The sequence below is a fragment of the Microcaecilia unicolor genome, chromosome 4 (genome assembly GCF_901765095.1).
Source record: "Microcaecilia unicolor chromosome 4, aMicUni1.1, whole genome shotgun sequence".
Lineage (NCBI taxonomy): Eukaryota > Metazoa > Chordata > Amphibia > Gymnophiona > Siphonopidae > Microcaecilia > Microcaecilia unicolor.
Window position 1 is genome coordinate 299,220,097 of NC_044034.1, and position 16,165 is coordinate 299,236,261.

Sequence of the window (16,165 nt, forward strand, 5' to 3'; positions counted from 1 at the left end):
CAAATAGCTAGGTTGAATATATAGCATAATCCTTTGTTATTACAATTTCCTGATCCAAAAGAGATTCGTTTTAACATGATATTTTCTTCAGGTTTTGCACATGTACCAGCCAAAATAAAGAATTCTCTACTGATTAAGATTTGAATTCTTAATAACTATGTTCTGTTTTGAAAAGTTTTGAAATCCTTCTAAGTATGTATTATGTTAGTACTGATATGTTTTTAAATAAAATGTTGTAAATCCCAGGGTTTGCCTGGTATCTTCAATTTTGTTATCCACACTGGATCTCATGGCATTACAGAATATAAGAATATATTTGTATTTATACTTCTGAATCTCAAGTTTACATATACATCATGCTGTCCTATACTTAATAACCTCTATTTTTACATGGCATAAAATTGAGTTCAATCTGGAACTCAGTTTCAGTTAGCAAAGGCATTGCAATTTCTAAATATTTAATATTCTAATTTATTTATCTCCAATGCTTTGACCTCAGTGGAGGAGGAATGCATTATCAGTTCTCAGACCTGTGGCTGGATTTTAAATTGAATTTTAATGCTATTAGAAAACCATCCAAGAAATTAAATGAACTTGTTTCTTTAGCTAAATGCCTCTTAATTTCTGCATAGTTATTGTACTCCATCTATAACAGAATTAATAGACTTGGTAGACTACTTTTATAACCACACAAGATGGTTTACATAAAACAAGAAATATGTAAGGGCTCCTTGGTGGACTGATGCATTGACGGCTCTGAGAGCTATAGAAGGGGAGGTTGATTTGGTTTTGGGTCCTGAAGGGCAGGGGGAGAACTAACTCATCAGGCACACAGCAGACTCCTGAACTTTTCAGAGATTAGGATACTAGTCCCAGTATTTTTTATTTACACTCTGAACAGACGTTTGCCAATTTCTCCTAAGATTGGGGGAGGGGATGGGAAGAGGGAAAGGAAGGGAGGAGGGTTTATAGCTGTATTCTGTTGTACTATAATTAGCCGTTTCTGCACTGTACTGTATCTATTCTCCATGTTGACAATATTAAAAATGATTGAAACATTTTAAAAAATGACTTGTCTCTTCAAGTTCATCCAGTCCAATTGCCTCCAGTAAAATGGCCACTATATACAGTAAAGCAGCAGCCGTGACACTTCATTTTCTACATATATTCAGTGGCACTAACCATTTGCATTCTGCTACTGAATATAAAGACAGCGACTGTCCATGTGAAGGGTACACGCCTAAGTGTAGCCCCACCCATGTGTACGCCCCCTTGCATTTATGTGCTATGCTACTTACATGCACAATTACAGAATAGTGCTTAGGTACCTGCTGGCACTTCCACTGGTAACTGTACATTTGTTTATTTATGACATTTATATCCCACATTACCCTAAACTAATTTGAGATCAACGTGGCTTACAATAAACAGTATAGGATACATAACAAAGAATAATGCGTAATAAAGTATGCATGCAAAGGGGCGAGTAAGTATGAGCACCTTCTTTATAGAATTCCCTTTTACCTCTCGGTTCTATAAAAGTCATCAAAAATTGCATGTGTAAATTTAGGCACATCCTTGATTTGTGCGTGCAATTTAATAGAATAACGAGCCAATCAGTGCCAACAATTGGCTTTTCAACAAACAATTATTGGAACCAATTAGATTTAATTGGAACATACCCACGTAATGTTACTACTACTACTTATTTCTAAAGCGCTACTAGACGTACGCAGCGCTGTACACTTGAACATGAAGAGAAAGTCCCTGCTCGACAGAGCTTACAATCTAATTAGGACAGACAAACAGGACAAACAAGAGATAAGGAAATATTAAAGTGAGGATGATAAAATAAGGGTTCTGAACAAAGTGAATAAGGGTTAGGAGTTAAAAGCAGCATAAAAAAGGTGGGCTATTAGCTTAGATTTGAAGACGGCCAGAGATGTAGCTTGATGTTGGATTATTTGTAGTAAATAATTAGCAGATTTTAGTACACACAGCTTCAGCTTTAGAAATGTTAATTTCTTTCTTCATCTCTCTCTCATTCACCCCAGAATAATTCACTGCTGAGTCACTTTAAAGTTGAAGTAACAAAACATCTGTTTACTCACAGTTTGTAGTTAGATTATAATCAGACAGGCTTATATATACATATTACTATACATTTGTCTTATCAGCTCCTTCCATGTGCTTAGATGGTAATGGATGCTCACACCACCATAGATCCTCTCAGGTTAGGAGAGAACATGAGCTCCATGTGCTCCATGTGCTGCATCTGCTGCATCTAACCCCCACAGGAAGTTGCATAGCTGTGTGACCTCTCTAAGTAATTCACATCAGAGGTCACAGAGTAATCACAGAGAAATAATAGGTGACAGGCAATGCATGTAAAATACAATCACATTCCAACAAACCCCTTCTCATGCATAACTGTCATGCAATTATTTATTCATACAAAGTCCAAGCTTTATACGCAGATTCACAAAATGTTCTCTGGGTAACGGTTTGGTCATGATGTCAGCTGTCATCTCACTGGTGTGACAATAGTGTAGACTGATGACCCCTTCTTTCGCCAGCTCTCGCACGTTGTGGTATTTCGTTGCGATGTGCTTGGTGCGTGACTGAACCTTGTCATTCTGTGACAGTCGGATGCAGCTCTGATTATCTTCCATTATCTGGATTGGTCTCTGTTCAGCTATTCCAAAATCCAGCAAAAGTTTTTCAATCCACATCAGTTCTCTGCACGCTTCCGATACAGCCACATATTCAGCTTCTGTAGAAGACAGACTCACAATACTTTGTTTATGACTGGCCCATGAAATTTGTACATTTCCATACATAAACACATATCCACTTGTGGATTTATAATCAGAATGATCCCCTGCCCAATCTGAATCACAGTAACATATTAGTTTTGGATTACTATTGGCTGAAATCTTTAATTTACAATCAATGGTACCCTTTAAATACCTTACCATCCTTTTAACTGCAGTCCAATCTGATTTGGTAGGTGAGCTGACCCTTCTGCTCAAAATTCCTACTGCATTTGCTATATCAGCCCTGTATGTGGTAGCTAGATATAAAAGCTTACCTATGGCTGATCTATATTGGATGTTATCTGGTAAAGGTTCTCTTACTGTTTCATCCTTCAGAAAATCAGTGATCATGGGAGTGCTTACAACTTGGGCATCTTGCATACCTAAACTTTCAATAAGCTCATTTATTTTCTGCTTCTGGCTTAGAAGATAAGAACCATCATTTTGTTTCTCAATTTCTATACCAAGATAGTATGACACATTACCAAGTTCTTTTATCTCAACATTCTGGTTTAAACACTTTACAATGTCCTTGTACTCTTGCTCACTTTTGCTTGCAATGAGCAGATCATCAACAAAAGCTAAAATGTATGCATATTGTCCATTTCTGCACCTAGTGTACAAGCATTTATCTGCTTCACCTTGCTTAAATCCTAAATTTGTCAATATTTCATGCAATTTTTCATTCCAACATTCTGCACTTTGCTTTAATCCATAAAGACCTTTGTTTAATTTACACACTAGCTGTCTTTGTTTTGTATTTATGAAACCTGTTGGCTGTTCCATGTACAAGTCTTCAGTTATATCTCCGTGAAGAAACGCTGTTTTCACATCAATGTGTTTGACTTGCATGCCTTTTGAGACTGCAATGCTCAGAAGTGTTCTTATTGTCGTGTGTTTCACTACAGGTGCAAACACTTCATCAAAATCTTCTCCATATTTTTGAAGATATCCCTTTGCCACTAATCTGGCTTTATACCTTTCCACTTTTCCTTGTGCATTCCTTTTTAACTTGAATACCCATTTGCATCCTATAGCTTTCTTGCCAGGAGGTAATTTTGTAAGAATCCAAGTATTGTTTTTATCCAATGCATCAATTTCTTCTTGTGCAGCTTTATGCCATTCAGCAGCTTCTTCTGCTGGCATTTTCTCAATCTCATCCCATGTTAAGGGCTCTTGAGCTTCTGCTGACTTTGTTAGGTAAGACAGTCTTGGGGGTGGAACACCTTTGTTTTCCCTGGATGAGCGTCTGACTACAGGTTGGTCTGACCTTTCCGCATCCTCTAAATCTGAGAGTCCTTCTCCAATTGATTCCCCTTCTCCAACTGTACTGTCTTCTTCAATGATCCTTTCTGTGTCTGCTTCCTCTGCCTGTTCCTCGTTAGATACAGGTGAGTTGCTTTCAGACATCTGCCTTGGTATGGCATTTATATACACTGGCATGTCTATTATGGTTCTAGTTTCGTATTCTGGATGATAAGGCTCATCTGGGATAATCCAGCCTTTATCAACCCTTTTGTTTTCATCAAAATATGTAACATGTCTTATGCCAACAATGCCAGTTTTCAGATTCAAAATTCTATATCCTTTGTGTCCTGGAGTATAGCCAACTAAAATGCCCCTTTCTGTTGTGGAATCCAGCTTATGCCTTCTTTGCTTTGGTATATGAGCATATGCTGTACTTCCAAATGTTCTTATGTGTGACAGGTTTGGCTTCCTACCATGCCATGTCTCATGTGGTGTGCGCTCAGCGCCTTTAGTTGGCATTCTGTTTTGTAGGTACACTGCTGTGAGAATGGCTTCCCCCCATAGTCTTTTAGGGAGATTGCTATCTGACAGCATACATCTGGTCATTTCCACAAGTGACCTAAATTTTCTCTCTGCAACAGAATTTTGTTCTGGTGTATAAGCTACTGTTGTGATATGCTGAATGCCTTCTTGTTCTAGAAATGTGCGCATGCTTTGTGAAGTGAACTCACCACCATTGTCGGTCTGAAGAACCTTTGGTTTTCTTTCAAATTTATTGCTCACCATGGCTACGTATTTCTTCAGCATGTCTGTGACTTGACTTTTCTCTTTCAGCAAATAGGCCACACAATATCTAGAGAAATCATCCAAGAATATTAGCACAAATCTGTTATTTCCCAATGATGGGATATTAAACGGTCCACATAAGTCACTGTGTATTAAGTCCAGTACTTTATTACTCCTATTTCCTGTGTATGCAGGAAATGAGGGTCTCACACCTTTTTGAGTAACACAGTCTATGCATTTCTCCATTTTACCAGCATCTGCACTTATCTGAATGCCGGTGGCCAGTTGCTTACTGTAAAGATCCTGGATCACCTTAAAATCACGATGTCCCAGGCGGCGGTGCCAGATTTCCAGACTACATTTTTCATCATTCTTCCTTACTTGCGCCATATGTGAGGCTTCACCTGAAATGTTCAGCTTATAAACATCATTATGCATAAAAGCTTCAGCATACACTTCATCATTTTTAGAGATTGTGCACTTACTGTTTTCAAAATGAATCACAAATCCCTTCTTATCTAATGTAGATACACTAAGCATATTGCAAACTGCTTGGGGAATATACAAGACATCACTTACAGGAATTTCTTTAACTTCATTAGACACTTTGCATTTTAAGAATCCAATACCTTTTGCTTGGATCTTAGCAGTCCCTGCGTTTGCAGTTTTAAGAATACCTTCCTCTGGACACATTTCCTGAAAGAAATCCTTACAATTGGTTAAATGGCATGTGCTCCCCGAATCCAAAATCCAAGTACTTTCATTTGAATTATTATTTACCATAGTCAAAGATTTTTCTGCCATTAGAAAGCCCTTGTGTTTATCTTTGTCCTTCATACATTTCCTGGTTTGAAAATTCTTTAGTTCCATTGGCTTAGGTGAGCTAGAGGGAGTGTTTTGTGTTTCCTTACACCATTTAGATACATGTCCCTCCTTTCCACATGAGTAGCAAATCAGCTTGCCCTTGGGTGGAGTTTTCCCATAGTTCCGCCTTCCTCTGTTCTTTGCCAAGAAATTTGTTTCATTTCTCTCTGACTGACTTTGAGAACACATCTCCTCAGAATCATTTATTATGCATTCCTGCCTTAGTTTTGATGTTGCCTGTTCAAAAGATTGCCCTTCAATGGCCTCATTTACAGACCTAAAAACATCAAACTTCTTTGATAGTGAGGTAAAAAGAAATGCTCTTTTCAATGCATCACACATGGGAATTCCAGAAAGTTCTAGCTTTTGAAATGAAGACATAAGATGCATAATGTGATCATTACATTTACTTTTATCCCTTAATTTGGTTTCATTCAACTCTGCCAGCCAAATTGGTTGCTGCTTTGCATATGTAGTTGCATACATAGTTCTCAGTTTATGTAAAATGTCCTTTGGTGTATCTTTTCCCTCCACTAATATGGCTTGTTTCTCTGAGAGAGCTTCCAAAAGCATGCACTTCACATAATAGTTTGCATTGTCCCATTCAGCCATATTTTCAGCTGTTCTGTCTTGGTCTAAGCATATATTTAATCCTTTTGCTCGAAGGAGACATATGAATCTTAGTTCCCACTGCCGATAATTAAACTCAGTTAATTTAGGCACCTTGAGAGAATAGAACAATGGTGAATTTCTTCCCTCAGCCATTTTCTTAGCCTTCTGTCTGCTGTGTGGGGGGAGAGAGAGACAGACTGAATCTTTCCTTTAAAACTTAAGAGAAAAATGTGGCCCTTTTTTCTGCCTGGTAATATTTCTCTTCTTTTTCAATTCCTGAGCCCTGGGCCCATAACCCTTTTGTTGGATTATTTGTAGTAAATAATTAGCAGATTTTAGTACACACAGCTTCAGCTTTAGAAATGTTAATTTCTTTCTTCATCTCTCTCTCATTCACCCCAGAATAATTCACTGCTGAGTCACTTTAAAGTTGAAGTAACAAAACATCTGTTTACTCACAGTTTGTAGTTAGATTATAATCAGACAGGCTTATATATACATATTACTATACATTTGTCTTATCAGCTCCTTCCATGTGCTTAGATGGTAATGGATGCTCACACCACCATAGATCCTCTCAGGTTAGGAGAGAACATGAGCTCCATGTGCTCCATGTGCTGCATCTGCTGCATCTAACCCCCACAGGAAGTTGCATAGCTGTGTGACCTCTCTAAGTAATTCACATCAGAGGTCACAGAGTAATCACAGAGAAATAATAGGTGACAGGCAATGCATGTAAAATACAATCACATTCCAACACTTGACGCACCAGCTCAGGAAGTCTGTTCCAGGCATATGGTGCAGCAAGATAAAAGGAACGGAGTCTGGAGTTAGCAGTGGAGGAGAAGGGTGCAGATAAGAGAGATTTACCCAGTGAACGGAGTTCCCGGGGAGGAATGTAGGGAGAGATGAGAGTGGAGAGGTACTGACGAGCTGCAGAGTGAATGCACTTATAGGTCAATACGAGGAGTTTGAACTGTATGCGGAAACAGATAGGAAGCCAGTGAAGTGACTTGAGGAGAGGGCTAATATGAGCATAACAACACTGGCGGAATATTAGTCGTGCAGCAGAATTTTGAACAGATTGAAGAGGAGAGAGATGGCTAAGTGGGAGACCTGTAAGGAAATAAATATCCCAATTTTTGCCTAGACGTTTTTATCTTGTTCCATTATCCCTGAAAAAAACACCCAAATTCTGGGCCTGCCCAAAATATATTCCCTTGCGATTTAATCAAACTGCAGAGTACACCGCCTCAAATCTGAGTTTTGAAAATCACGACTTGATGTTTTTCCATGAAAAATGGCCATCTGCCACTTTGAGACATTTTTCTCTTTTGAAAATGAGAAGCATAGGCTCCCACAGGGGTAATTCTGTAAAGTGGGCATGCAAATGACCAGAATACTGGTATATAAGCTCATATGTGTGCACACGATGCATGTATATGCCAATAACCCGGCTACATAATATTCCATAACTATGATCTTATGTAGCAGTAGATTTCATCAGCAGGGGCTCTTCAATCAATCAATGAACATCCTACGTGCATATCCTTGATAGCATGCAGTTTGCAGGTGATCATTCACATTAGAGGAGTGTAGTATGGGGTGGGACTCACATGTACACTTGTAACTTAAAAAAATATACATGTGTATCTCCAGAATTTAGGCATGAACATTTAGACCAGCTCTATTGTTGGCTTAACTGATCACAATTAAATGCATACATGTGTATATCCCCATTTAGGCTAGTATTTATAAAGGAAGGTAGGCTCCTAATTTCCTTTATAGAATAGGCTCCAGTCAGGGGCCTTTTAGGCACCTAAATGTAGAAGCTCCTTTATGCAATTGCCTTCCATATGTCCTTATAAAAACAGGCTGCTAACAGGACGCCTTTTTGCCCTCTCAATCTGGGCAAGCAGTTAAAGCCGTGGTTCCCAAACCTGGTCCTGGAGGCACCCTGGCCAGTCAGGTTTTCAGGATACCCACAATGAATATTCATGAGAGAGATCTGCATGCACTGCCTTCACTATATGCAAATGTATCTCATGAATATTCATTGTGAATATACTGAAAACTTGACTGGCTGGGGTGCCTCCAGGACCAGGTTTGGGAACCGCTGAATTTACTCAATGATGCACCTGTCTGATGACCCTCTTAGTAAGCACCCTGACTTAATAGCAACAAGAGGCACAACTTTCAAAACATTATATTTTCCCAAAGAGTGAAATTAATTATTCAGGATCTTTGGTCCGTGAATGAGGCAGCACTTTGGAAAACTAGTTGCAAATGAATTAAGTTAATCAAGCAAAGTCTCACCTGTAACACGTTTGTTCAGCTTTATTTCTACATATCTAAGTGGACTAACAGGGCAACGTCACTACTGAAATGCTTTGGGTGGTAAAAGGACACAGCCAGGACAATGGTACTTGTACGACATATTGACATTGTAAATGTTTCAACCAGTAGAACCCCAAACTACATAAAAAAGAAAAGGAAAAATGTCTCACCATTTTAAGAAGTGTCCTGTTGTCTCGGAGAGAACCGACCATTCCAATAAAAGACACAGCAAACATCCCAATCCCCAGGAGAAGAAGAATTACGGCCGGAGCCAGGAAGATGCCTTCCAGGGTTTTATGCATTTGCCGTTCAGCTTCTGCATAAATGCCAATACACAATATGACCAGGCCGATGATCTAGTAATGAAAGACAACACTGGCTTATAGCAGCAGATAACATGGCCAAACATTAACGTCATATAGAAGTGGAGGTTTTAAAAGTGAATTCACCAAGGGCATTACCAATAAAGATATCATTTGGTTATGGGAAATGCAGTATTTCTGACATTCACAGAGGCAGTGGTTTTGTGAACTTGTCAGGATCTATTGCGCAAACCACATGAAGAACTATAATACAAAACGAGTACGGGCCAGTGGAGATAAAAATCCATGTACATCATTTTACCCACAGAAGAAGGAATATTATATCATAGCTAGAGCTGCTTTCTCTATTCAGAGAGATATCTTAATGAGCTAGCCCCTCTTTTCATATCTTTGGCTGTAAATTTACAGATCAGTATTCAGCTGCCATAATTTGTGGGGTTTTATTTTTTTAATGCACACCGTGATAGACAAAAAAAAAATAGTCAGATATTCAATACCACTATCCAAATAGTGGCCAGTGCAGAATATCTGGATAAGGTGATTAGTGCCGCAGCAGTGCTTAGGAGGGTACTCATGAAACCTATCCGGAAAGTGGCAATATTTAGTCTGCTATCTAGTTAACATCCAGAAAACTTAGGACAGCTTTCAATCTGTCCTACTGATCCAGTTAGCAGGCTGAATTATTGCCACTATCCAGATAACTTCTGTGACCACTCTGGCTCCACTTATTCTCTGCTGTGGCATTATCCACATTCTATAAATGGTGCCTTAAAAGTTGGCGCCAAAAAAACCATGTGCTTAGCACAATTGTATAAACTACAATTAAAGTTAGGCAGTTTATAGAATATGCTTAGCGGCCATTCTTGCGACTAAAATTTCGGCACACCCATTTAAAACCAGGTCTATATACCTGAACCTGAGGCGCAGATCAGGTGTATTCTATAATAGTGCGCATAGTTTTTTTGACATGCCCACAACCCACCCATTCCACACCCATGGCCACGCCCCCTCTTCAGCTGTGCGCATTAGAATTTACACGCACCATGTTATAGAATACGCTTAGAAAGTTGTGCATATAAATTCTAATGAAAGCCCATTAGTGCTGCTAATTGGTTAAGTACTAATTATCAGCACTGATTGGCTTGTTAATCAATTAAGTTGCAAGCACAATTAGCACATACAACTTAAGGTGCCATTTATAGAATTTGGGGGACAATACCTACATGGTCTGCATGGATATTCTCTGAATACCCCAGTCAGCAGCATTTCTACGGATAAGTGCTTCTGAATACTGACTCCTTATTTAGTTAGTTTCATGCCTGGTCAAAAATTCTTAAAGTAGGATATGATATAAAAATGTCTTACAAAAATCATGACGACAAGCTCCAGTCCATTTATACAACATACTGAACAGACTGTTATCAAAGCATAGATATAAAGCCAATGATTGCTGCTTACTATCTTTTCCCTCAGTAAAAATGGTATTATATTCAAGAGACAATTGGATAGTTCTTTTTCTTCTATCTGGAGCTCTGCCGCTAGAAGTCAGCAGCTTCTTACACAGTCTATCAGAAAAAACCTTTATACATTTCTTTTTAATCATTTTTTATTAGAGGATATTTTTTGAAAATTGCTGAAAGTTTGCACTGAAACCATGTTGTATACTGTAACTTTTTTTTAATCTACTGCTTAGGACCGAAATGACTAGCTCTGGCAGAGCAGTAATTCAGGTTCCCCTGTCACCAGTAGCTGAGTTCCACTTCTGGACCCACCTGCAGGGCAAGGTACAACTAGCCACCACCCCTCCATGATGTGATTACAGATCATGCAAGATTTCTCTGGAGGGAGGGGCTGCTGCTAAAATAAATAGTTGGTCTCTCTTGGGCAGGGAAAGAAGACAACAGAACAAAGAGTGGAGGAGTGGCCTAGTGGTTAGAGCATTGGTCTTGCAATCCAGAGGTGGCCCATTCAAATCCCACTGCTGCTCCTTGTGATCTTGGGCAAGTCACTTAACCCTCCATTGCCTCAGGTACAAACTTAGATTGTGAGCCCTCCTGGGACAGAGAAATATCCAGTGTACCTGAATGTAACTCACCTTGAGCTACTACTGAAAAAGGTGTGAGCAAAATCTAAATAAAGGTAGCATCTGACCAGATTTTATTTGGCAAACAGGATGACAAAGCCAAGGTAGTCAAGGTAACATATCAAAACAGAACAGAACAGGGAAATATGTGTAAGTGCCAACAGGTTTACTAGACACAGATACACTATTATATCTACTGTCAGACTGAGATGCACAGGTGCCATTAGACAGGCAGGACCTGGGCTGGTATCAATTCAGTGCAAAATTAGCTACCAATCAGGTGACATGGTAAGGATAAAAAAAAGTCTGCCTCAGACCACAAAATATGGATGGACAAGGAAGTGTTTAAAAGGAATTTGTGGGAAAAGCTGAGCACGGTTGTCCCCTGCCTCAGACTTCCATCACTGTGTGGCGGGAGGAGGGGCAGAAAGGTGGATAATAATTATTAATAATAAGGTAATGTCTCTTTGGCAGTGGCTGCTGCATGAGTAGAATTCTGGTTATGGCTGAACATGTGGTTATTAACCTGTTATTTGCATAAGTTAATTTACTCCACTGTTGTGTTAATAAATAAACAAATAAAATAAAATAAAGCTGTTTCTTTAAATAAATGTTTCTGAGTTATCTGGGTTGGGGTGGGGGCAGGAAAAATAAAAAAAGGGTGGGGATAAGTGGTGTGGTGTGTGCTTGTGGGGTAAACAGAAAACAGGGTGGGAATGAGTGGTATAGTGTGTCCGTTTTAAGTCATACTGGTCACCATCTAGGTGACCAAGGGTGCGTATAACAGCCCTGCCCTCAGCCATCTCCCTAAGGCAGGGGTAGGCAACTCCGGTCCTCGAGAGCCGCAGGTGGATATCCACAATGAACATGCAGGAGATAGATTTGCATACCATGGAGCCAGTGTATGCAAACCAAGTTCATGCATATTCATTGTGGATATCCTGAAAACCTGACCTGCCTGCGGCTCTCGAGGACTGGAGTTGCCTACCCCTGCCCTAAGGGGAAGGTTTCACAATAGCCAACTGGCCACTGGGACCCCTATGGTGAGAACAATATAAGGGGAGGGGGACAGGGGGCATGGACATGGATAACATTAAGCACCGGGTGGGGGGGTGCGATGTAGAAACCTTGTACTAACACTTAGCAAATGGCTTCCTCACACAAGGGAAACACCAATATTTTGCTCCACAAGTAGTAAGCAAATAGGCCCAGCCCAAAACATGTGGAACAATATGGGAGAGAGCACACTAATACATGTACACATGGGTCTGTGCTATCAGCAGCTATATCCTGGTTGGCTTGTTACTAGTGTATACTTTCTCCACTCTCTTTGTAGGTCCCTCTCTCTGATGGTGCAAAAAAATAAGCGCAAACGAAAAAAAAAGAGTAGTGCAATCAGCAAGGCATTTCAAATGACAACGGAGATACAGTAGAAAAAAAAAAACGTTATTCTTCTAATGCCCGACACAGCACCGTGTTTTGGCCAAGTGCCTGCCTCACACTCCTACACCACAGATTCCGTCCAACGGATCTACAATCATAATGGTCTTTTTCAAGGCCCCTGAGGCAGGCACTGCATCTCTGTCGTCTTGTTGTCATTTGAAGTGCCTTGCTGGTTGCAGTACTCTTTTGATTGGACCTTTATACATAGTGGACCACAGTCTTCCGCTTCTGCTGTCTTCTTTCTCCGCAAAACATTAGTGGGCATTGGGGGTTTCTTGCTAGTCTGGTCGCTTGTGAGAAAAATCAAACCCATTAACAGCATGTAGAAAAAAAGGTGCAGAAAACTTCTTGAGCAGTGCTCTTTTGATTGGACCCTTATACGTAGTGGACCACAGTCTTTCGCTTCTGCCGTCTTCTTTCTCCGCAAAAAATTAGAGGGCATTGGGGGTTTCTTGCTAGTCTGGTCGCTTGTGAGAAAAATCAAACCCGTTAACAGCATATAGAAAAAAAGGCGCAGAAAACTTCTTGAATACTCATGCAAACAGTCCATAGCCTGGTTTGGGTGCCATTTTACAGTACAGGCAGCCAACCAGCCAAATGCCTCACAACTGTTACAGTTTTATACAATCTATTATACTTACAAGGCTTGCAAGACTTGTTAAAGAATGAGAAAATTTCAAAACTGCATCAAAACCTCAGAACACCCCCAACAATATTTACAACGTGCCTCTACATTTTATAATCCAGTTCAATGCAATTTATGCAATAACCCAGCAGGAAAAAAAAACCTGTACCACAGACAAAAAGAGCAAGTTTTTAGATCCTGCTTGGCAACTAATGATGTGACAGCCAAATAGGGTACCAAAACTGACCACAAATCAAAGTTAAAATTCAAAACAGAGTACCTGTTTGCTGAGGAATCAGATTATGTGTCAACTTAGACAGTGGTTCAAACAAGCATGACACAACAGTGTATATAGCACAGTTCAAGAAAAATGGCAGCCACTGTTCTGGCCGCTTCAGGTGCTATCTCTGATTCAACCAAAAATATCAAAATGGGTAAAAAGGTACAGTAAGCTCTTTGGGGAAGGGGTCCCTGTTGGGTGCCAAATTTTGATTAATATGGTATGGTGAATTTTGTGGAACTGGAGAATTTTGTGGAATTTTTAAAAATGTTGTATGTAGAATTCCCCCAGAAGTAAACGACAGAAGCTTGTAACTATGTGTGTCTATTCTGATCCAACCATTTCCTTTTATGCCCAGATTCATTAGGGCAGTCTAAGCAGTCCTTTTGTGCTGGGCATACATCTCCTGCTACCTATAGACCATAATCCATGAAGTTAACATAGGGGCCCCTTTTACTAAACTGAAGTGCTAACTTGTGTTTAATGTTGGAAAAAAAGGCTTACCACAAAGTGCACAATAATTACATGGGTTTTTTTTTTAAGGAGAAGTATGTCACGGGTGGGGAATGATTGTGGAAGCGTTAACCAGCTAGTGTGTTCACATTAGCACACTTAGCATCTCCTAAAGAGCAGGGTAAGTGCTCCTGCATTAATATTTTTGCAGATCTTGCATCATATCCGCAAAAAGGAAAAAAAAAGCCTTATTTTTGGGCTGCGTTAAAAATGGGCTTAGCCTGCGGAAATATTCCACATTAAAACATGCTAAGTTCATTTTTTCAAACACATTTTAATAAAAGAGCCCCTCAATTATCTCAGATGCTGGAAAACCTTTTTTTATATATGGTCCATGCAGAATCATAAGAAAGGAACACAGAACAAAATAGAGAGAAGAGAAGATGAATGAGGCATGGAAGAGAAGAAGGAGCAAGAAGGTAGGAGGAGAAAGATGAAGCCCTACATATCCCATCCCCATAAGGACTCAGAAGGATTTCTGCTGAACACAGTCCATAAGCTTTATGGATCAGAAATTTGTTTTCCCTTAGGTAGAAGGGATAATCTTTCTGTTACTAGGTTTTCTTTCCACCTTTACAGCAGAGTAATTGAGAGGGTTTGCAGGTATTAGCCAAGATCAGAATATATTTAAAAAACCACAAAAGATGTAGAGCTTGGCTCATTTTGGATGACTTTCAAGCACCGCTCACTTCAACAATATGCTGCAACAGGGGTGTTTCATTGGGGTTTTTCCACTTATAACCAAAAGTCAGGAGCCCTAATTATAGAGCACACTGTCTATATTCAGCAGCTGTAGTACCCAACCTCAGAAAGGAGCTGGCATCAGGCCATAATGAAAATCAGTAAAAGCTATGCTAATAGGAGGCCAGCAATTCACTTCTGATCCACACTGGAAGCCAACTATGGAACGAATACTCCCACTGAGGATAATTTTATAAACAGGCCTAACTTGCGTGACAAAGATTATTTAAGTTATACTAATTTTCTAAGAGACAGAGATCCGAATTCTATAAGAAGCACTAAAAATTGCAACCACAAACTTTCCTCTGCCATGTTCTGTCTCTCTGATGCAACTTCCTGTAGGCGGGACGCAGCACAGAAAAGGTCCTGCCAGACAGAGAGTAGCTTTCAGTGGTGCCACTGATGCAGCTTTTGGAGAACTGGTGGAGGTTTGAGTTGACAGATGCCAGACCCACGGGGACACACAGGAGGGGAGGGTGCAATTTCAGGCAGCCCCTACTATTGGGCGGTCCAGGGCATTTTGCAGGGCTTGCTCAGTGGTTGCTAAACCCTTGCCCTGGTTAATCTAAAGTGTGAACTGAGCAAGATGAAAGAGCGCATGCTGCTATTTCACCTTTCAGAAGCTGAAATTAAAATTGCAAGAAACAGCCAATGTCATTTGGGCAGTACTCACCAACCCTTTAGCTCTCTACTGAACCTGTCAAACAGCTGATGTGAGTTCTCAACATTAACTGTGCTGCTCCTCTTTTCTCTTTAGGATTATATTCAAAATTGCAAGACTCATTTTCAAGATTGATTTATTTGATCAAAGTATCTTGCTATCACTTCATTTCTTATTTCCCAACTTTTAAACAACCAAACCCGTTAGTAGCCTCCAACCCTCACACATTTGTCTGTAATCCACTTACCTGCTTTGAACGATCTGGCCCTCCATTATTTATTTATTTATTCAAACTTGTACCCCACAATTATCCAAAGATGAGTTTCGGTTCAATGTGGCTTATTTTTAACAGTTGTTAGAGATTACATTAATTCAATTACATTTACAAGGTTGTACGATGTTGTGTTTTACAGTGGTTGGCAAGATAACTATTAGTGCGTATTGAATAGTCACTGGGTTTTTTGAGAAGATATGTCTTAGTTCATTTCTTAAATGAAAAGATGCGTTACAGTTAGAGGTTGTGTTGTGTATTGTTTCTGTATACAGTTCAAGCTCCTCTTATTAACCTATAAGTGCATTCACTCTGCTGCCCCTCACTACCTCTCCACCCTCATCTCTCCCTACACTTCTTCCCAGGAACTCCGTTCACTAGGCAAATCTCTCCGAATTGCACCCTTCTCCTCCATCGCTAACTCCAGACTCCGATCCTTTTATCTCGCTGCACCTTATGCCTGGAATAGACTTCCTGAGCCACTACGTCAAGCTCCATCCCTGGCCGCCTTCAAATCCGGGCTAAAGGTCTACCTGTTTGATGCTGCTTTTAATTCCTAACT

General features: G+C 39.9%; 1 protein-coding gene across 2 annotated transcripts in view; it reads right to left on the reverse strand.

Annotated features, from left to right (window-relative positions):
- Positions 1 to 16,165, reverse strand: part of LOC115469295 (tetraspanin-15-like) — a 376,401-nt gene that overhangs the window by 298,768 nt on the left and 61,468 nt on the right. For both annotated transcript variants that reach the window (XM_030201803.1, XM_030201802.1), the window contains exon 2: positions 8,834 to 9,019. In XM_030201803.1, the coding sequence (XP_030057663.1) occupies positions 8,834 to 9,019 (186 nt within the window). The remainder of the gene's footprint in view (positions 1 to 8,833; positions 9,020 to 16,165) is intronic.